General features: G+C 45.0%; 1 protein-coding gene across 2 annotated transcripts in view; it reads right to left on the bottom strand.

Annotated features, from left to right (window-relative positions):
• The window catches only part of LAMA1 (laminin subunit alpha 1), a 159,295-nt gene that overhangs the window by 40,188 nt on the left and 96,075 nt on the right, over nt 1–23,032 (bottom strand). For both annotated transcript variants that reach the window (XM_045781938.2, XM_087869967.1), the window contains exons 29-36: nt 21,049–21,186; nt 16,499–16,620; nt 14,202–14,288; nt 13,727–13,920; nt 13,079–13,221; nt 11,135–11,224; nt 9,560–9,671; nt 7,913–8,075 (exon numbers count right to left, since the gene is read on the bottom strand). In XM_045781938.2, the coding sequence (XP_045637894.2) occupies nt 7,913–8,075; nt 9,560–9,671; nt 11,135–11,224; nt 13,079–13,221; nt 13,727–13,920; nt 14,202–14,288; nt 16,499–16,620; nt 21,049–21,186 (1,049 nt within the window). The remainder of the gene's footprint in view (nt 1–7,912; nt 8,076–9,559; nt 9,672–11,134; nt 11,225–13,078; nt 13,222–13,726; nt 13,921–14,201; nt 14,289–16,498; nt 16,621–21,048; nt 21,187–23,032) is intronic.

Below are 23,032 nucleotides of genomic sequence, written 5' to 3' on the forward strand. Positions count from 1 at the left end.
GTTAAAAAATAGATTTTATAAAAACTGAAAATCCAAATGCCAGAAAGATCTAATTTGTACCACTGGAAAGAGCAAGCTTTAGGAAATCAAAAGATAGGTTTTCTTATTCTTTTGTAAATATGCTATCAAATTACTTGCTTAGATCAATTTTGAATTTAAAGTTACACAAAATAAAATGTTCACAATATAAACCTTTGCAGGGGTTGAATATATCCAATTAACTTCCTGCTTCAATTTTTCAGGAGAACATTGAAAAATATCAGGGAAAATGCCTTGTACGTCACCCTCAGCTTTCACAGACATCATATTGCTGGCCTAAGACACAACAGAAAACACTTTCCCAAGGTACATACGCTGACATCGTTGGAACACCACCAGGAATTCGAACAGTCTTACCATTTCTCATGATTTCTCATGATAATTATGATACAGGCAACAAGAACCAAAAGTACATGGGAAACATAAGTAAATCCAATATATTTCTGACGTCTGACCATGGATCCCTTCATACCATTAAAGAATCGAAGAAATTTTAAAACAGAGGTCAACTTTTCATCTATGAAGTGGCTTTACCACCTAGCCTGTGATCACAGGCAATGGCAGAGTCATCAATGACTTGATGCACTTTAAAAACAAAGAGCCTCAGCAGCACTCTTCATTTCTTCCTGCAAAGGAACACATTCTTAAAAGATTTTATTTATTTGAGAAACAGAGAGGGTGCGTGTGGGCATACAAGTTGGGGGAGGGGCAGAGGAGAAGCAGGCTCCCCACTGAGCACGGAGCCCCACACAGGGCTCGATCCCAGGACCCTGATATCATGACCTGAGCTGAAGGCAGACACTTAACTGAGTCCCCCAGGCACCCCAGGACACATTTCTTTAATGAAGTAGTTTTGGATAGCTCTGGGGACCCCAGCAAGGAAAACAGCTGGGAAACACAGCTAGGAATGATAAGGTAAAGCGTGCAATCAGGGGTACAGTGCACAGCCGGGACAGCAGGCTGCAGTCAGCTCTCCTTTGCCAGCCCTTGGCTGGTGTCTGCGAGTGGTCCCACTGTTCCCTAGCTGATAAGAGTGGCTCACTGCCTCGACCATTTGTGCAAGCAAAGTGGTTATGCTGAACACCTGCTCTCCTTCGCAGACTCTGAATTCGGTATGTGCTAGGTAGAGGGTGCATGTGGGGCCAGCCCCCAACAAACACCTTGGATGCTGAACTTCTAATGGGCTTCCCTGGGCAGAAACATCACACTTGCGGTACTGCATTTTCACTGCTGGGATGGAGTGTGCTGTGACCCCCCCAGGAGAGAGAGGGGGCTTGGGGAAGGCTGCATGGATTCTTCCACACTTTGCTGTGTCTCCTTCCCTGTGTATCCAGCTGTGCATCCTTAATACAGAACCTAAGAAACCTCGGCCAGGAGTCCTGAAGGCCCTAGGGAAACTCTGCGTGTGGGCGTGGTCCTGGGGACAGCAATACAAGCATGATAAGCAATTGGAAGCTGTGGTAAATAGTCTCACCTATAAGAATGCTGTACTTCAGGATAAACAGGCAGTTTTCCAAGTTATGATAAAAAAAGCAGATACATAATTCCTAAAATAATCCATGAAATTTGAAATGGCATAAATACACAGGGATTATCTATAGAAAATAGGAAAGAGGGGGCAGAGAACACATTTTAAACTCTTAATTTTTTTTTTAAATAAAAGGTATCTTTAGTAATGATTTCACTTACAAGTTAAAGAGAGATCAGCAATCCTCTGGATAACTTTATTCCAAATAGAAACATAAGAGCTACAACAGAGAAAGGGTGGTAGAGGGCCTAGCAGGTGAGGCAGGTGGGGGGTGCGAAGGGAATATGGTGGGAGAAGGGCCACCCTGCCTTCTCCCCTTTCTCGCAAATGCTAGTTAGAAAACGAACTCCTGATGGGGAGTTAAGATGGCGGAGGAGTAGGGGACCCCTTTTTCAGCCAGTCCCCTGAGTCGAGCTGGATAGGTACCAGACCAGCCTAAACATCCACGGAACCAGCCTGAGACGCAGGAAGATACATCTGGATCTCTACAAATGAACATCTCCAGCGCTGAGTATTGAGGTACGAAGCGGGGAGCCGTGAAACCGGGCACAGATATCGGAAGATAAACGGAAGGGGGAGGGAGCCGCCGCGTTCGGGCTCCGGGAAGCGGCAGCCACCTGCACGGGGGAGCGGGGGGACACACAGAGGGCACCTGCGAGACAGCAGACTGAGACCGGTGAGCCGGGAGCGCGCGCCACCAGGCATCTCACGGAACACCGGAATCCCGGTGTGCTCAGGGGATCCAGACTGAGACCGGGAGCTCCCGGAGCGCATGCGGGGCAGCTGGCAGCTGGCAGGCCACCTGCACGGGGGAGCGGGCGGACTCGCGGTCAACACCCGCGAAACAGCAGACTGAGACCCTGAACCAGGTGCGCACGCCACCAGGCATCTCGCGGAATTCCTGAATCCCAGTGTGCTCACGGGATCCAGACGGAGACCAGGAGCTTCTGGAGCGCGCGCAGGGCGGCTGGCGGTTGGCGGGCCACCTGCACGGGGGAGCGGGCGGACTCGCGGTCGGCACCCGCGAAACAGCAGACTGAGACCCTGAACCGGGTGTGCACGCCACCAGGCTTCTCACGGAACTCCGGAATCCTGGTGTGCTCACGGGATCCAGACTGAGACCGGGAGACCCGGGAGCGCGCGGGGGCGGCTGGCGGCTGGCGGCATTAGAAACACAAAGGACAGAGACGCACCAGCCCTGGAAGTGAGGGCTGGGACGCCGGGTGTGGGGCGCACATCCCGGGACGCTGCAGGGTTGAGCAGCACCAACAGTAACAGAGTTAAAGTGGCCAGAATATCAGTGGAGAACGGGCCGCAATCCCTCTGTTCTGCGACAATGCAGCCTCTGCTGCTCTGACCCTCAGAAGAGGCATAGCCGGCCGCCAGGGAAAGCCGCCAGAGAACAAAAGCCTGGAAATACCGGCTCACAGCGTGCCCATCCCCATCCCCCCTCGCAGGGGACGCGGAGACTCTAACCAAACAGGGTTGCCTGAGTATCGGCGCGGCAGGCCCCTCCCCCAGAACACAGAAGGCAGGCTGAAAAATCAAGAAGCCCACAACCCGGGCGCCTGGGTGGCGCAGTCATTGAGCGCCTGTCGTCAGCTTAGGGCATAATCCCGGCGTTCCGGAAAGGAGTCCCTCATCGGGCTCCTCCGCTGGGAGCCTGCTTCTTCCTCTCTCACTGGTTGGCTCTCTGCCACATAAATAAATAAATAAATAAATAAATAAATAAATAAATAAATAAATAAATAAAATCTTTAAAGAAGAAGCCCACACCCCTAAGATCCCTATAAAACAAGGGGCACGGCCTGGGACCCAGTCAAGAATTTGGGCTCTGGAAACCCCGCAACCTCTCCTCATCAGAATGACAAGAGGAGAAGCCCTCCCCCCCCAGCAAAGAAAAGACAGTGATTCTGTGGCCTCTGCCACAGAAATAATGGATATGGATGTAACCAAATTATCAGAAATGGAATTCAGAGTAACGATGGTCAAAATGATGAGCAGAATTGAAAAAAGTATTAACGAAAGGTTACTGAGAATATAGAATCCCTAAGGACAGAAATGAGAGCGAATTTGACAGAAATTAAAAATTCTATGAGCCAAATGCAGGCAAAACTAGAGGCTCTGACGGCCAGGGTCACCGAAGCAGAGGAAAGGGTTAGCGAATTGGAGGATGGGTTAATAGAGGAAAAAATGAAAATAGAAGATGGTCTTAAAAAAATCCACGCCCACGAATGTAGGTTACGGGAGATTATTGACTCAATGAAACGATCCAATGTTAGAATCATCGGCATCCCCGAGGGGGTGGAGAAAAACAGAGGTCTAGAAGAGATATTTGAACAAATTGTAGCTGAAAACTTCCCTAGTCTAGCAAGGGAAACAAACATTCGTGTCCAAGAGGCAAAGAGGACCCCTCCCAAGCTCAACCACGACAAACCTACACCACGTCACGTCATAGTGCATTCTGCAAATATTAGATCCAAGGATACGGTATTGAAAGCGGCCAGGGCAAAGAAATTTCTCACATACCAAGGCAAAGGCATCAGAATTACGTCAGACCTGTCTACACAGACCTGGAATGAGAGAAAGGGTTGGGGGAGCATATTTAAAGCTCTTTCAGAGAAAAACATGCAGCCAAGGATCCTTTATCCAGCAAGGCTGTCATTCAGAATTTATGGAGAAATAAAGACATTTCAGAATCGCCGGTCACTAACCAATTTCGTAACCACGAAACCAGCTCTACAGGAGATATTACGGAAGGTTCTATAAAAGTAAAAAGGCCCCAAGAGTGATACAGAACAGAAAGTCACAGCCAATACAAACAAAGACTTTACTGGCAACATGGCATCATTAAAAGCATATCTCTCAGTACTCAGTCTTAATATTAATGGCTTAAATTCTCCCATAAAACGCCACAGGGTTGCAGATTGGATAAAAAGAAATGACCCATCCATTTGCTGTCTACAAGAGACTCATTTCGAACCCAAAGATGCATTCAGACTGAGAGTAAGGGGATGGGGTACCATCTTTCACGCAAATGGACCTCAAAAGAAAGCTGGGGTAGCAATTCTCATATCAGATAAATTGGATTTTAAACTACAGACTATAGTTAGAGACGCAGAAGGGCACTATATTATTCTTAAAGGAAGTATTCAACAAGTGGATATGACAATTATAAATATATATGCCCCCAACAGGGGAGCAGCAAGATACACAAGCCAACTCTTAACCAGAATAAAGAGACATATAAATAAAAATACATTAATAGTAGGGGACCTCAACACTCCACTCTCAGAAATAGACAGAACACCCTGGCAAAAACTAAGCAAAGAATCAAAGGCTTTGAATGCCATACTCGACGAGTTGGACCTCATAGATATATATAGAACACTACACCCCAGAACCAGAGAATACTCATGCTATTCTAACAGAATAGAGAGCCCAGAAATGGACCCTCGGCTCTTTGGACAACTAATATTTGATAAAGCAGGAAAAAACATCCGGTGGGAAAAAGACAGTCTCTTCAATAAATGGTGCTGGGAAAATTGGACAGCTACATGCAAAAGAATGAAACTTGACCACTATCTCACACCATACACAAAAATAAACTCCAAATGGATGAAAGACCTCGATGTGAGACAGGAATCCATCAAAATTCTAGAGGAGAACATAGGTAGCAACCTCTACGACATCGGCCAAAGCAACCTTTTTCATGATACATCCCCAAAGGCAAGAGAAACAAAAGATAAAATGGATTTATGGGACTTCATCAAGATTAAAAGTTTCTGCACAGCCAAGGAAACAGTCAGAAAAACTAAGAGGTAGCCCACGGAATGGGAGAATATATTTGCAAATGACACTACAGATAAAGGACTGGTATCCAAGATCTATCAGCTATCATAAAGAACGAGTTCTCAACATTTGCTACAACATGGACGGCACTGGAGGAGATAATGCTAAGTGAAATAAGTCAAGCAGAGAAAGACAACTATCATATGATTTCTCTCATCTATGGAACATAAGAACTAGGATGATCAGTAGGGGAAGAAAGGGATAAAGAAAGGGGGGTAATCAGAAGGGGGAATGAAACATGAGAGACTATGGACTATGAGAAACAAACTGAGGGCTACAGAGGGGAGGGGGGTGGGGGATGGGATAGACTGGTGATGGGTAGTAAGGAGGGCACGTATTGCATGGTGCACTGGGTGTTATACACAACTAATGAATCATCGAGCCTTACATTGGAAACCGGGGATGTACTGTATGGTGACTAACATAATAAAATAAAAAATCATTATTAAGAAAAAAAAAATAGCCTATTGGCTTTTAAAGAACTTAATAAAAGAAATTAAAAAAAAAAAAAGAAAACGAACTCCTTCCAATTGGGCTACGAGCTCCAAGTGGGCAGGAAGGCTCTGTTCTCTTTTGTGTCCCCAACTCCTAGCACAATGCCTGTCACCTGAGGACTCAATCCATTTGATGAATGAATGAATGAATGAATGAACGAACAAACTGACTGTGGAAGAGTAATGGTAGGAGAGGACAGCCCCACAAATGATTCCCAAGAATCTCCAGGGGATCTTCCTCTTTAATAAGCTCCTCCATCTTTAATAAGACTGGTGTGCAGCCAAGGGAAGGAACAACGAGAGGACACACAATGAGTGGGGGGCAGGAAGCAGTGGGAGCAGCCAGGGAGCCTGGGCAAGCTGGAGATGGATGGAGCTGGAATCAAATACACGACATCTATACATAGTCCTGGAGGCAGCGGGGAGCTAAGGATGGTTGGGAAGCACAGTGCAGCCGTGCTGAGCCTGGGGTAACCACCTCAAGAATGGTGGGTCCTGGGAAGACCTGCATGGAGGGGTGAACCGCCTTCCCTCCAGCCTACTTCTGTCATGCATTTCAGGTGAAGGGAGAGTGCCCACTAGAGGTCAGGGTCAGGGGAACATGATGGGGAACATGATTAGTGGAGGTCTCTGACCTGGCCACTGAAACTCTGCCCACCTGTCTTTTCTGGACTGGGTCTCCAGTGTTTCTCCCTTCTGTGTTGGGTTGGAAAATCATAGGGTTTAGAGTGGCACAGATTGAGGTGTGTGTTCTGGTTTCGTATTATCCTGGAGGTTTAACATCGGGCAAGGTACTTAGAGTCTCTGGGCCTGTTTCCCCGGCTAGCTCCTCCCCCACCTCCCAAAGCAGCTGAGAGGATTGTGTGTCAAGATGAGAGAAGTGAACCCTGTGCCCTCCCCCAGCCCAGAGCAGGTGCTCCAAGATGGCGGCCCTCTTCCTCATTTCCTGGGACCTTGCCCCCCTCTCATCTTCCCTTGTGGTGTTTCATGATTAGTTCTGGGCCCTAACCACTGTTCTAGTGATTATTTTACTAGTTCTCTCTCCATATGCCCTCTGACGTTTGTTTTTCACCTAACAAATCAACAACAATGTCAAAAATCATATTCAATGATGAAGAAAGACATAAGCTCAATTTGCAGTGTGTTGCCAGTGGGAGTGTAATGGAATCATTTTAAATCTTTAGAAAATAATTTGGAAACGCAAGTCAGGAGTCTTCAAAATGCAAATTCTATGATTTCACCTCTTATTATCTACCCTAATAAGATGATAGTGTAAAATAGAGGAAAAAAGACATTTTTGTCTAAAATGTACATCACAACATTTAAAATAGCAAAATATATTAATATAGGTTTAACATCACACTACAGGGAATGGAGCTATGAGGGCATATCGTATAACTGTGTAAACCCTACTGACGATATTTATCACAACCCAGAAGAAAGGCGGCTTGTGCTACGTTACATCAAGTAATAACTGTGAAAATACTAAGAGAAAAGCCCAAAAGGAAATACAAGCGCCTCGTGAGCATATCTCACAATTCTCTGATCTGTCCCTTCACCTGGTGGTTTTCCGTGAGAGTTTGAACAACGGAGCTAAATCATTCCGGCATAATGTCAATCTGTCTTAGAGCTTACAGCCCAGGGAATAGCCACTAAACTGTATTTTCTTCCATGACAATTTACTGCATTATGCTTGATCTTCAATAAATACAGCATCATGAGGTCCTTTTGTTTGTGCTAGGTAGAAATGTCGTTCGAAGTCACAGGGAAACCCAAGCCTATGGCACAAAGATAGATAGATTGGCACCGACTGTATTTTTCTCTGTTGAGAGTGGCTTGCACCCATCACTTCATTTATTTGACAATCGTTCCTCTGTCTTTAGGACATTCTGCCCCCACTGAGAGTGTTCTTTCCTTCTGCTCCTCGCACACGACTCCCTCCCCTCAGCATTCAAGCTCCTACCTCTGATTGTGCCATGAATGGTATTCAGAAACTTACTTGAGTTCCTGTATGGCATTTTGGTGTAACTGCTTGAAATGCCTTTTCTGTATGATTTCCAGCAAAGATGTAATATTCCTTTGCATATTCTGAAGAGTGGAGCTGGGTAGCTGGAAGTCTTCATCCAAGGTCTGATTTAGAGTTGCTGCTTTTTCAATAATTTCTATGGAGACAAGTCATTAATCATGTAACAAGTCTCTCAAAAGTGGACAGCACTAAAATGGAAAAACTTAGAATCTTCTTCAGTGAGGCCAGCTTTGTTCACCCAAATTGGGTTGAACCTCAGGGCAGGCCAGCCCATATATCCCAATGGACTCTGGTTGTCCCTTATCGAAATACTCATGGACTTGAGATTACTGGTTGATTTAATGTTGGTCTGCCCCAGTATCCCTAAACTCATAAGGGCTGTGGTTGCCATGTTTACCTCAGCCTTTCCTGACCCTGCCATAAACATTTGCACATAGAAGCACTCGGTAAATACTTACGGCATGAATGAACCACCAATACTCAATACTACTCTTTTTAGTAAACACATTATTTGTTCTAATAATTTCCTTACCTTGGGCCCTAGAAAGCCTGATTTGTATTGGATTCTGTACCTTTTATATCCTTACACTAATCCAGCAAGAAAAACAAGGGTATGTTTCTGGGAGCCAGAAGCTGAAAATGGCGCTCTAAAAGCCAGATCAGGTGAGACACCCCAGTCGAGTAGGACTAAGTTACTCTAATACTGTGGGTATACTTTGGGACCACACTGAAGCCCCAAATCCTGTCAGCTCCAATTCTGGGCAAAGGGGTGGGTGTTGAGAGCTTAGCTCAGCTACACTCCATGGTGTCGCTCCCTTGGAGTCCATTTTGTTTGGCCAAGCATCCTGCAGTGACCTTAACCTGGGCAGTAGCTCCTCATGCAAGCCTGTGCCTTAGACAGCCATGGCAGGGTCACGAGCAAATGTCAGTTCTTGTTACGACTTTCCCAAGAGCACTTGTGTCCAACAGCCTCCCCTGCCCCCAGGGCCTTCTGCCAATAAGGCCTCTTCGGTCAGACTTCTGTGGGGCTTACCCAAACCCTCCTGTTCTGGTTTGATTGACCAGCCTTAGCCTGGGACCCCAAAAGACTCCACCAAAGAACCTCAATAAAGTCCTGTGCCCCAGGTCCCATCTTTCTGTCTCTCTCTCATTGCCTGCACCCCGCCTTGACCTTCCCTGTGTGGCCCCTCAAGGCATGGCGGGTACTTCCTTCTGGATGTGTGAATAATAAACTTCCGTATTTCATTTTCTCTTGTGGTCTGTTGTGGGAGTCTGGATCACTATCCAACACCCTGTGCTCTACTTAATAAGTGTTAATCTGACAAATTCCTAGCAGATGGGGAGGCACCATGTCTACTTGATCCTTAGGAACTAAGTATAAGGCACTAGGAAGAAAATAAAGAAAGCGTCCATTTGTTGTAAAGACAAAACTCTCAATGCAAGACTATGATCCAGACAATTCAGGATCCCCAACTATGGAATATTCCAGGCCGTTGGCTCTGGGAAGTCTAGCGCAAGTCACACACATCTATTCCTACGTTTAATAAAGTGAATGGAGCTTTTCCTAGCAAAGAGGCCCAAACCAGACACTGAGCCCAAACCAGACACTGAGCACACTACCTTGAATATTTATCTGCAGCTTCTCAGTAAACGTCATGAGGTCTTGACTCTTGTTGAGGATTCCTTCAGTCGCCCTGGTTACATTCTGGCTACTTGTTAACACTCTAGCGAGCTGACAGAACATAAAGGCCCAGGTTAGTCTGACTTGGACTAATATGCAAGCGTTGATGTTCCAGTTGTCTCTTGGAAGCAACAAAATACGTCCCAGCGTCTGGAGTGGAGCTTACGCTGCATCACGTAAGCCAAGGTGACTATTTCCGGGTGGAAATTGACTAAGGGGTTAATGAAAGAATTTACTACTCACTCTGTGTGAGAAAAGATGCTATCTTTTTTTAAAGAGCCTAGCTGGCTATCAAACCACAAACTCCCACCATGTCTATTGTGAAGACCTTATATTCATTTTAGGACCCAAGGAGACAGAATATTGAAAGCACAATCTTGCTAATTTGTATGGAGCATGAGAATTTAGTCGAGGAGTGAAGAACATGGAGTCAGGCAAACTGGGTTTCGGGCCTGATCCAACCAGGCTGGAGACCTAGCAGTGCCCGGGCCTCATTGATGATACGGAGTAAGATCAACCCTTACCCCACGTGGCTTGAGGAGGATAAGGTGCCGTGATGTCTGTAAGGCCGGCAGCCCAAGGGCACAGCCTTAGCTGCCCTCTGCTGTTATTTTTATTCGGAATGTTGTAATTTGTAAAAGGAAAGGTTGTTTGTAATTTTCAGGAGCGTAAAGGAGCTAGTCTAGTTCTAAAAGTGTTTCCTAGTCAAAATCCAAAGAGAATCTTCTTTAATGGATAGGGATTTATTTTAATCAGCTTATCATTCCCTACCAAATGTTCACTCACTGAGGTACTTAAAGCCACATTTAAACCCTTAAACTCTTTCCAAACCATCCTTAATTCTAAATTAACAGGAGCCAACCTAATACTTTAGGGTGTATGAGTGTGTGTGTGTGTGTGTGTGTGTGTGTGCATTGAGAGACAGAGACTAGATATATATAGATGCAATAGTATACATACACTATCGTATATGTATCTACTTACACACACATAGGTGTGGGTGTGCAAACACACACGTGAAATTCAAAAGTGAAAATTATAAATTTGACAATAGGCCTCCCTTACCATCTGCGAATGAGGACATTCTTTTCTGGGTGGCAAAAACCATTCATCTGGCCTGGGCTGAACAGAATAAATAATTCTCTTCAAGTGAGCCAAACAGGCTCACTTGACATTCAAACTGCACGAATCAGCAGCATGTGGCCCGAGGCCTGAGTGTTGCTCAGAGACCACACACCCGCCAGCCCCTCGGTTCACGGGAGGAAACGGGAGGCTGATGGCGCACTGCCTGGCGATTCTTCCCTCGGCAGGTGACAGTAGAAATTAAGTCAGGATTCTCTTCCCACTAAAGCACAGAAACTGGCAGGGTGAAAACCAATTTGGTGACAAAGTACCTGGAGCATTGCTCCCGGGAGGAAGAGGCTGCCCTGATTTAATAGAACCTTCCAGACCGCCCCAATGCAATTGCTTTCAAGGGCTGGGTGGGGAGCGGGCCCTCTAGGTGAAGAATTTACCTCCCTTAGCAGATGGTCTGTTTGTTCTGCAACACCTTCAAGCTGATCTTTTGCCAGCTCCTTCTGTGGATTTTCTTTTAATAATGCTTCCTAAAAAGAACAAAGCAAATTACAGCGCTTCAAAATCAATTTGCAGGCTCTTGACTAAGAATCACTTTTGTTGTTGTTGTTGTTCACAGAAAGAAATTCTTCTTTCCTTGAAATCGCATTAAGAAATAAAACGAATCACATTTACTTAAGTGTTGATTATAGTAATGTGTCTCTGTATTGTCGTTGTTTTGCATTACATTTCCTATACAGATACGAACTTAAAGTGTGGTGTGTTATGCACAACCTGATATTGCTGCAGTTCTTGGGTAAGTCTGGTTTAATTTCAACATCAGAGTCACATAAGTTTTCACTATAATTGCTAACACCTTAAAAAAAAAGTGCTTCCTGGGCTAAATACAAAAGTATTATATAAAGAAAAGCCTTTATGATTCCTAACAATTAAGTGCTTAATTTATGCTAACTCTCCTCTGATTTTGTTACTTATATGATTTTATGTAAGCCTTATAATGAGCCTGGGAAGGGGCTGTATTATCGTGAAGGGTCAGGGGAGTTAAGCAAGTTGCCCACGGAGGCTGTGTAGGTGGAAACAAGGGACAGTTTAAGAGTTCACCTGCATACTCCACATAAAGATAAAAAGTTGCTTCAAAAAATTTGACAAAGTGGGGGCGCCGGGGTAGCTCAGTTGGTTGGGTGTCTGACTATTGATTTTCAGCTCAGGTCATCTTCTCGAGATTCTGAGATCAAGCCCCTCATTGGGCTCCCTGCTGGGTGTGGGGCCTGCTTAGGATTCTCTCTCTTCCTCGGTCTCTCTGCCCCTCCCCTGCTCTCTATAAAATAAATAAATCCAAAAAAAATTGACAAAGTGGTTTAAATATCAAAGAGTAAAAAATTAAATTAAGTATTTATCTTACTTGATAAATTTAAAATATAGTATTGTTTGAGTCCATAGTGAGTGGAAATTTAAATTTTAAAGAATTTTTTTTGAGAATTTTTTGTCTTTCAAAAACATTTTTTTCCATTTGAGGAAAAATAATATAAAAAACATCCCTAACCTTTCTTTATGGCCATTATGTCTATAGAGAAAAGACCACTGTAAACAAGAATGGATGGTTGAAGGAGCCAGATTCACACACCCACGCCAAAGGAAATGTTAAATCTAAGAAAAGCTTTTATCTAAAAAAAGGCATTCAGGAATGACTACCCTTTTTATTACCACATGACACAGTGAATTGATTATCTCAAATTCTAATGTAAAGGTTTTAGGCAAAATTAAGAATCTCATTTTTCCAATTAGAAATAAAAATGCTTACAGTAGAATGCTGTCTACGAAGCCAATTTCTTACCTTCCCACCCCTTGTTTGGACCCAGACCCTGTGTGACTAAACATAAAACTATGATTTACCCCCAGAAAATTTTAGATGGACTTCTAGGGAAGAGAAACTTTCATGGCTTACAAATCCAGTTAAGAATAATGCATTTACAGAAAACACTTGATCTGTAGCATGTTCCAGCATTAAAGAAGATACCATCCATGTTGTCACTTTTTCCCCCTCCTGTATTTGTATTAGGACAGCTGCTCTCAAATATCCAAAGGTCTGTCATAAAGAGGAGTGAGCGGACCCTGTCTTATCTCAAAGGCAGAAGGACAGTTGGGAGGAATTTACAGGAGACATCTACGGCACAACTCCTGAACAATTAGAGCAGTCCCACAGGGGAACAGGTTAGCGTGGGGATGGAGTCCCCAGTCACACTGCAGAGAAGCCCGGACACCAGGAATGAGGCTCCCACACTGGTGAGAGGACAGACAGAATGACAGAACCCTGCTCCTGCCCCACCCCCCCCAATCTCTCAGGGACATAGGTTTCTACCAATCTCTGTATTCCCAATACCTACCCGGAGAGATTTCGTTGTATTTTCCAGAGTTGACAAAATTCCATGTGGGACAGGGATAATGCCAGTGAGGTTCACAGAGAGGATGGTGTCGTCAATATTCCCTAAGTCATTCAGCAGCACGCCTACACACTCATCATCACAAGCTAGAAGAAAAAGAAAGTTGAAGTCAATGCAAAGTGGTGTGCACATTTTCTCATGGATTTGCACAAGCCATTTTGCAGGAGTAATGTCCACGAGCAGAGCACGGAAAGAGGACTGCACGAACCATATCCGGTCTCATTCCCCCACCGCCTGTGTGCCGGGAGGTAAGGAGCAAATACTGAGCTTATTCTCAAACGATAGCACTGAACCTCAAATCAGATCGGTCACTTCCCCGGGGTCCCGCAGAAAGAAAGAACTGATGCCCAGCGAGGATCCCAGGCCTGGTGCGTGCTTTCTTCTACCGCTCGGACCTTCCCAGTGCATTCACTCTGGATCTTTGACTTGGATCAATGGCAATGAATTCCAAATACATTTCCTTTCAGAGCCTGGTCCGTCCTTTCCTCAGACAGTTTGCAGACACACCTACTTTGTCCTGCTGGTGCCGTAACAGGAACACAACTGAGAGAGGGAAAGCTCTTTAAACATTGAGAGGAGGAGAATACCCACAAACGCAATCGCTTTCCAGTAGAATATGCCTCGGTTCGCATTCCTCGCATCGGAGCCCCGTGGCGCCCGGCCTGCAGACGCACTGCCCGGACCTGCGGTCGCAGTCCCCGTGCACAGAGCCTCGCGGGCTGCAGTCACACCTCTGGCAGGTGCCACCCGGCGCTCGAGGGTTCCCGTGATAGCCTGAGGAGCACCTACAGAAAGGAAGATACACAGGTACGGACAGTAGTATCAACACCAGCTCCGGACCAAGGACAGCGATCTTTTCTGCCAAGTGCAATACAAGGAACACGGGCCCATTGACTTCATTCTACGTTTTATGTAGATACTGGCTCAGCATAAGTAGTAAGATCCCGTATCCGTCAGGCACATCCAAACTGGTAAAGTCTCCCACATCAGGTTAGTAAATACGCCGGGTCTGTAGGAACGCCGCGGAGGCTCCGCAGTGACTTCCGTGTGGCGCCCCCCAGCGTACCTTTCGCAGTACTGTCCTTCGTAGCCCAGAACGCAGGCGTCGCAGCGGAAATCCGCATCACCTTCCAAGACGCAAGTGGGGCTGAAACTAGAAGGAAAAAAAATCGTGTTTTGAATTCTCAGATCTACAACTTCAAATCTCCCTTATGCGACTTATTCATTACTGTTAGGATACACGATACTGCTCTGAAAGTGAAGGGATTACACCAGACAGACGGCCTTTTCAGGGCTGACAATCTAGTGGGGGCGAAAAGAAGGAAAACAGCCACGTGATCCAGACCAGCATGTGCATCTCTCGTATCCGAAAGATACTCACTGCACACCCGTCCAGTGACAACCGTGTGCGCGGAGGGGAAGAATCGACAGATTGTAGCTAAGCTGCACGATCGCACACATGACAACGAATTAGTCGCCAACAAGAAAGCTTTCCAGGTAGAAAGGGTCTTGTTCTGCTATTCAGGGCATTATCACCTGGCTCATGAGATGGAAAGGGGACTGGCAAGCCGTACAAGACCATGAGCGAGCACGGAAAGGCGCAGCTGGACCCACACTGGTGATTGGCGGGAGTGGAGGCAAGGAGGAACAGCAGGCGAAGGCCTACACACGGGGAGGCTGCGATCTGAAGATAAACGAACCTAAAGGCAGGGAGCCGTGTGATGCAAAATGACAGAGCCACTCAAAATGTAATAGTCCTCTCAGATCCCCTCCGTCAGGCATTCAGCTTTTGGCTCATTCCTTTCCACCACCTTTGCCTCCGCATTTTAAATTATCAATGCGCCTTGCGCCATCTAGAGGCTCCGATGGGTACCTGCAAGCCGCTGAGAAAAACTGCGGGGGTAGCCTGGTGTTTTGACCTGTGCCTGGATCCAGAATGTGTGACAGACAGGGTTCTCTATCAGCCCCACTTCAGTTCGGACTTTTTCTAACTCTTTAAAGACTAAAGGGACAGGCTTAGGGAAGCACAATATATGTAGAAAGTAACGCGTGTCTGCTACGATCTCTCAGATGCGGAGCTCACAAAGGGGTTGCTCACCCTCACAGTCGCTTCCTAACGTGTAAAACTTATTAGTGCACTTTGGGGGTGGTTTGAACCTTTTTTGATTGAAGAAGTAAAATATCCAAACAGTACACAAATGTGCAAAGTAGAAATACAAACATTTCTCCGGGCTCCTATAGCCATGGAGCTATGGATATGGATACACGCGGAGATACGAATTTTCACCGAAATAGCATATTATGTATTCAGTTACATGACTTAATTGGCCATTTCTCCAATTCTGCACATACAGATACACCTTATTCTTGTCTCGAAGTTTGTACAATCTTTCACTGTAGGTGTGCACTGCGATAGATCTCAATCAATTCCCTGTACATAGGTATTTTGGTTTCCCCTGTCATTGCAGGTGAGACTAAGCAATGTGAAAATATTTCCATCTTTATACACAAATGCAAATATTTCTACCACTTAGATGACAGGAGTAGAATTGATGAGTCAAAACTTATCACACATATTTAACGCAGAAAGTTAAATAGTAGTGACTATAGATTTTAGGATGCTTGCTAGTTTAGAAGGAAGTTAACAGTGCCTCTCATTTGGCACTCACCGTCAGGTATCATTTACTTGGAGACAACAAAGGAAGATTCAAGCAATGATTACAAAACCTCCATTCAGTACACCAAAACTTGGTATACTATCTGCACCTGTTCAGAGCTTTGTCAAATAGTCTCGGCAATAATGAAATGTTATTTATGAATTACAAGTTCATCGAAACCAAAGAGGACTCACAGATATTCCAATTTCCACATAAAATCTCTGCTACATTTTTGTGTTCAGATAACTCTAACCGAGCTTCACGAGTTCAAGGCAGAGCCTGGCCCCAAAGTCATCACTGCGGAGCATTTCTGCCCTTCAGCAGTCATCAGCCTGTAACAAATTCTAACCCCACTCCCTTACAGTAAACAGGAACTGAATTCTTTGTATCATTATTCATAAAATGAATAACAATCCACCTCCAGGTATGCTGGATGCAGAGGTTGGAGGGTAAAATTATTTTCTGAGAAATAAAACCTGAAAGTCCTTTCTTTACTTGGTTCCATTCAAACACCCCAATACCAACACACAGACTTTGCTTTTGAAAAGATTCTCTTCAAATGCTGTGAAAATGAGCACTTTCTCTTAAACTTAGCCTTTCTCAACACATGGAGAAGGTTAGTTAAAACTGGCCACCCCAGGAGCCTGGAAAATGAGGCCGAGGATTGGAGCAGCCCCAGCTTCGCTGGACGGGCATGCGGGCTCACCTGGCGGGGTGGTTGCGGGGACAGGCGCACGGAGAGCAGTCACTGGGGGAGCCGGTCACCTTCCCGTAGTACCCAGGGGCGCACACGTTGCAGTGGTCCCCCGCGGTGCTGTGCCTACAGTCCTGGAGCCCGTGTTTCAAGAGGAGAGGAAAAAAATGGGAAACTGTTAGAAATCCCCTTACCCGATAATACCTAAGCAAGCCACTGTTCATGTCAGGTGGTAGCTTTTTCTTTTTTCTTTTCTTTTTCTTTTTTAATAGAGAAGGGAGACCTTTTTTTCCTGCATATTTTTTAAAAGAGGAAGCATTGCCAGTTCTGACCTTCATTCATTTTAATATAGCCTATAATACAGCCATTCTTCTTATGGAAAATATACACAGGGCTAAAATACATACACACCTATATGTGTGTATATATATAGATACATTATATATATATACATTATATATATATGTGTGTGTGTATATACATATATATATATATAAAACTATGTGTGTGTGTATACACACAGGGCTCCTAAAAGCAGCCAACTTTCAGTTCCTTAAAATAGGGATCTAAAATCTATAGTAACAGAAAAATGATTTGAAGCACATCAGTTTTGCACATAGTTGGGGTTCACTGATCACATGTGGGGTGTGAAAGAACAGAAGTGAACAGATAGATGATTTAGGAAACAGGGAAGAAAATGCCAGGTGTTACTGTACCATCAACAGATTTTTGTAATAATCAGATCATTTCTAGTTACGTTTGATGTCAGCATTTCCATGACAGGTCCTAGGATCCTGCCATTAAGAAAGTTTTGAAGGTAAAAGAGCACGTTTTTGTTGAACACCTTTTCCAACGTGAAATCTGCTTTGGCCCAGTTGGGTCACTGTCCGCGCAGTCCCCGGGCACTTTATTCTGTGTCGGGTGTAGGGATAGAAAGACGGGTAACACTGGCAAACTGAAGCAGATGCTATCCCTGGCAGCAAGAGAGGCTACAGAAAGACACCTTTTTATATGTTTTATATGTTTGAAACACTATTTTTAAGTTCTTTTTGATTAAGATATATTCCAGTATTTTCTGTTTTAAAATTATATTCCTATCTCACCTGCTGGAAGTAGATTTTAGTAGGATCCCCATGGTCCCTAAAAGTGCTATCTCTTTAGAAGTAAAACTTGCAATCTCTTTCTCTTAAAAAGAGGGTTTTCAGGGCACCCGGGTGGCTCAGTGGGTTAAGCATTTGCCTTCAGCTCAGGTCATGATCCTAGGGTCCAGGGATAGAGTCCTGCATCAGGCTCCCTGCTCAGCAGGTAACCTGCTTCTCCCTTTCCTGCTCCCCCTGCTTGGGCTCTCTCTCACTCTCTGAAATAAATAAAATCTTTAAAAAAAAAAGTGTGTTAAATACTCATTTTAATGATATAATACAAATCTGATGAAAAATAAATATTAAATGAGCAAGGATTGAGCATAATTTCTGGCTGTCATTGCTAACACCAACTCCAGCATCAAAAACTCCCCAAATATACAATGGATTGTGGAGTTCCTGGTTTTCGCCATCCTGGAGAACTGAAGGCAAGCGGCCCCAGAGTGGCAGGAAAGAGGAACTTGTTAATGTCCACCGACCTATAGGATGAGTTCCTTGCTGCGGGAAGTACACAGAAAAGGCTCATCTGTTGTTCAATTGTAAAACCATTAAGTGGTATCTCCTGGCAGGGGGTACCCAGGGATAGACACTCCCAGGGTATCTTGGTGGTCCTGAGTCTCCCCACCCCTTTCCAGGTCACACTTCTGACCAATCATTTTTATGAAAATACCAAGCAAGTCCCAGTGACATGAAGCAGGGGGAACGACCTATATACTGGATGACAAAATCAGATTCAAAATGGTCTTGATGCCCACCTACATAATAATCCATAGGGAGTGCTTAAGGGACGTTGTCAAACAGAAGTGCATTGTTGCACTAAAGCACAAAAGAGACCTCACAAGTTGAAGACTGGAGAGGAAAGATAAGGTCCCCAGTTCAAAGGGCAAGGACTCAGGTGCTAAATGTGTGGAAAGAACATAAGCGTCTTTGTGTCTAGTCAGCTCGTCAGAGGCGGCAGTGACCAGGCCGGCAGAACCTGCGGCTGTGTTCATGGCACGCCTAGCGTCAGAGAGAGACCCCTGTCCACACCTGCAGTAAAGGCGCTGGGCAGGATACTTAAACGGCACGACGGTGCATGGACTCAACCATTCCAAAGAAACATCAGGCATATAAACTGAGGCTATCTGACCATGAGGCTGAAGATGCAGGGCCTGTGGATATGTGACGGAGGAATCTAACCCGTTTTGCAAGCTACTTAGTTAAGATACGGCCATTTTTCAGGCATAATCTTGACCTCGTGGTTTGTCTCAGTGGCTCCAAAGATTAGAAGTGCACCAATTCCAGGAATAACCAGGGCTGCCCAAAGATGAGCTGAGCTGCTGTGGGAGTGAGCTTCCCATGGCTGGAGGTGTGTAAACGTTCATGAAATAACTGCTTGGCGTGCTGTTGTAGTTCAGACGTAAGCCGTCTTGCAGCAGACGCATCCACTGTTGTGTACTGTGAACTGTAACAGGCCCAGCTGAGAGCTCTTCTGTCAAGGTAACATCTGGCCAGCCTCTCCCCGCAGGGCTGGGAACTGTCCGACAGTGCTCTTTGTTGATGCTAGGGAGACTCCTGGCCATAGTCTTTCCTGGACTGGGACACACAGGCTGTGTTCTTTCTTGGGTACGAATCAACAGGTCAGCTGCTGATCTTGGAACTTTGTTCTGGTGGATTTGGGCCAGGGAAGGCAGGGTAGTAATTTAACATCCTAGGAGTACTTAATCTCATTAAAATAGCCCACCAAGGGAAGACGCAGCATGAAAGAATTGATCAACTTCTTTAAGTGTCCATGAGACCTTTGTCCCCATGACTGGTCAAGAGACCTTCCCAGCTAATTGCATCTCGATTTAAGTTGCCTGAAATCAATTCTCCTTAAATCCTTACATGAGATTTTCTCATTTTCTCTACTAGGACTTTTTGCCTGGAGCCTGAGCTGATTAAGGCGAATACAGTTTTTAATAGTGTTGCAGCTATCTGCATCTTCATTAAGGCCATTTTCCCTGGTATGACTGGAATAATTCTTTAATTCCACCTATATAATGGAGTCAGCAAAGGTTAACACGTAGCTTTTTAAGGCAGGAAAACCACGCTGCGCTCCAGTTTCCAAATTCGCCTGCACACTGCCGTAGTTCTGCAGTGTCCCCGGTGGAAGTGACCTTTCAATTCCACAGATGAAAAACGCATCCAAATAGAAGAAGACAGCTCTAGAGGGGCTGCAGGCCCGTGGGGAACCCGCTGCCCTAATCCCCCATCCTATTCCCTGTGACTAGGCCGCATCCAGGAGCTGTAAGCCTCCAGGGGTGTCTTTCTTGGCGGGCAGCTCATTTCCCTTCATTGAGGTATTTCACCTGAGGTGAGTTAGTCTTGGCACAATTCATGCAAGTAACCAATGTTTCTACAAGAGTTACTAAAAAAAAAAAAAAAAATTCCAGAGTAGGGAAAGAATATCAGATTATTCTAGGTTATCAGTAAGGCCTTGTCAACTTAAGCAAAATCACAGACATAAGGGTTTGTCCTCAGTCAAGGTCACAAGCCTTCCATCTGGGCCATTTGTTCCTTTTCAATGATCACAGTTCTCCTTATGTTCCTGAGACCAATCTTGGTCTAGGGTATTAAAAAGAAAACCACAGGCCCAACATGGCAGCACTTAGGCCAAGACACCAAACCGGGGCTAAGACATAGCCTAACTACAGTTTCAACCTCCCCCAGAAATGTATTTAGCCAGTCAGGGGTTTTCTGATCAGCATCAGTGAGGTAACCTGTCACATAGGCCCTTCATTCCTGAAAAGGAAAATGAGGTCATCCACCTAAAAAGACCCCTGCCATCCCCTCTATGGGAAGGTAATCTTGCCTGTAACAATCCTTTCTTTTCGCCAATAACCTCCTTGCCCCACCCTCCTCCCCCCCAAAATTTCTATTTTGTACAGCTCATCAGAGCCCCCCCAACTTGATAGACGGGATGTTGCCCCATTCGTGAATCACTCAATAAAGCCAGTTACATCCTCAAATTTTGAATTTTGTCTTTTAATAAGGGAAAGGTGGCTGAGAAGCAAATGCATACTAAGACATCCAAGACAGTCAGTATTTTTTTTAAATGCAAGGAGAGAAATAAATTTGCAATATGGGCATTAACTTATTTTAAGACCCCCAGGTGACCTTCCCAATTCTATGACCTACATCATCTGGTTTGACCACAACCACCAATACTGCAAGTACACTTAACCCCCAAAATCAATGCCCACAAATTCATGAAACTAAGACTTATAAAAGATTTTGCACTAACAACTGTCTAACCTCTTAACCGAACCTCTCTGAAGCCTTTCTAAATGTGTATATTACATTTAGTTAAGTTTAGGCTCTAAACCAGGAACTGTATAGGACTCCGGAGCAGAAATTCAAAGGCTCAGTACCTCCTCTGAGAACCCGCACGAACCAACCTACCAGACACTTCCCAGTTTCGGGGTCACAGGCATCACTGTGGTTGTTGCAACTGCAGGGCACACAAGGGGCAAGCAGCGGGCGGGGTCCTCGGCTCCCACCTGGCGGGAGCCTCCCCCTGTGGTAACCAGGTGCACAGTCCTGAGCACATGCAAAAGGAAACGAACAAACATGATTAAACAATGGACAGAGGACTTGTAATGATTCTGACACCAGTTCTACCTCTGATCACCACTTCTGATCAATATATTCTGCGACCGGTTCTGTTGTGCCGGTGTTTCTTCCCCCCACACCAAGCAATGTTTGGATGCCAGCTGGAGGTCCCACAATTTAATTCTGACACTACCTACCCAGAGATAGCATCTGATCTCACAGGTTAAGGGCTCAGTTCTAGAAGACTGGCCCTACCCTCCGAGTACAGGTGCCAATCACAAGTCCAGACTGTCGCCTGTGCTTCTGACAACTGGCTATAGATTGGAGGTTCCAATGACCCCCTCCTTGGGTTTGATTAATTTGCTAGAGTAGAGCTCAGAACTCAGGGAAACGTTCTAGTTCCTAGGGTACTAGTTTATTATAAAAGGATGTAACTCAGGAATAACCAGGTGGGAGAGATGCCCAGGGCAAGGGAAGGGGAAGGGGCCTTGGAGCCTCCCTGCCCTCTCTAGGCATGCCATGTGTTCACCAACCAGGGAGCTCTCTGAACTCCCTTTCAGTTTTTATGGAGTCTTCCTTACATAGGTATGATTGAGATCATTGGTCCCTGGCAACTGATTCAACCTCCAGCCCCTTCCCTCTCCCCTGAGGTCTGGGGTAAGACTAAAAGTCCTCCAACCAAATGGTTGGTTCATTTGGTGACCAGCCTCCATCCTTAGATGATCTAGGAACTTTTCAAAAGTCACCTCATGAGCATAACAAAAGACACTTTTATAGATCTCATCACTTAGAAAATTCTGAGTATTTAAGAACACTGTGCTAGGAAACAGGGGAATGAAGACCAAATATCGATTTCTTCTTATAAATCACAGTGTCACAACCTGAATAAACATTTCTCCAAAAAAGATACATAGGCTGATAAGCACCTGAAAAGATGCTCAACACTGATGATTAGGGAACTGCAAATCAAAACTACGATGGGATCCCACCTCACGCCCACTAAGATAACTCTATGGAAAACAGAAAATAATCAGAGTTGTCAAAAATGTGGAAAAAGTGGAACACTTGTGCATTGCCGGTGGGAATATAAAATGGGGCAGTGCTGTGGGAAGCAGTATGGCAGCTACTCAAAGAGATGAAAACAGAATTACCACATGACCTAGCAATTCTTTTGAGTGTAAACCCCAAAGAACTGAAATCAGGGTTTCGGTGAGATACGTGTATAGCTGTATTCATGGCAGCATTATTCACGATGGGCAAAGGATCAACCCAAGTGTCCATTGATGGATGAATTAACAAAATGTGGTGTATACATACAATGGAATATTATTCAGCCCTAAGAAGGAAGCAAATTCTGATACATGCTACAACATGGATGAACCTTGAAGACATTAGGCTAGCCAGTCATAAGTGAGAAATACAGCGTGATTCCACTTAAATGAAGACCCAGAATAGTCGAATTCGCTAAGACCGAAAGTAGAATGGTGATTGCCAGGGGCTGTGGGGGAGGGAGACTGGGGAGTCAGTGTTTAATGGGTATAGAGTTTTAGATTTGCAAGATGAAGGATCCTGGAGATTGGTTGTACAACGATGTGAATGTACTTAGCACTACTGAACGATACACTTCAAAACGGTTAGGACCCTAAAGTTTGTTTATGCAATATTTAACCACAATTAAGTTTTTTTGAAGAGAAAACTTGTATAATTCATACAAACTCTGATCATCACTTGGGAGTTGCTCTAACAAGCCTATTTCAGCTCAGAACCAGGTAATGGATTTTTTTTTTAATTTAAATTCAATTAGCCAACGTGCAGTACATCATTACAGGTAATG

The sequence above is a fragment of the Ursus americanus genome, chromosome 19, assembly GCF_024610735.1.
Source record: "Ursus americanus isolate L20-20 chromosome 19, mUrsAme1.1.p, whole genome shotgun sequence".
Taxonomy (NCBI): Eukaryota; Metazoa; Chordata; class Mammalia; order Carnivora; family Ursidae; genus Ursus; species Ursus americanus.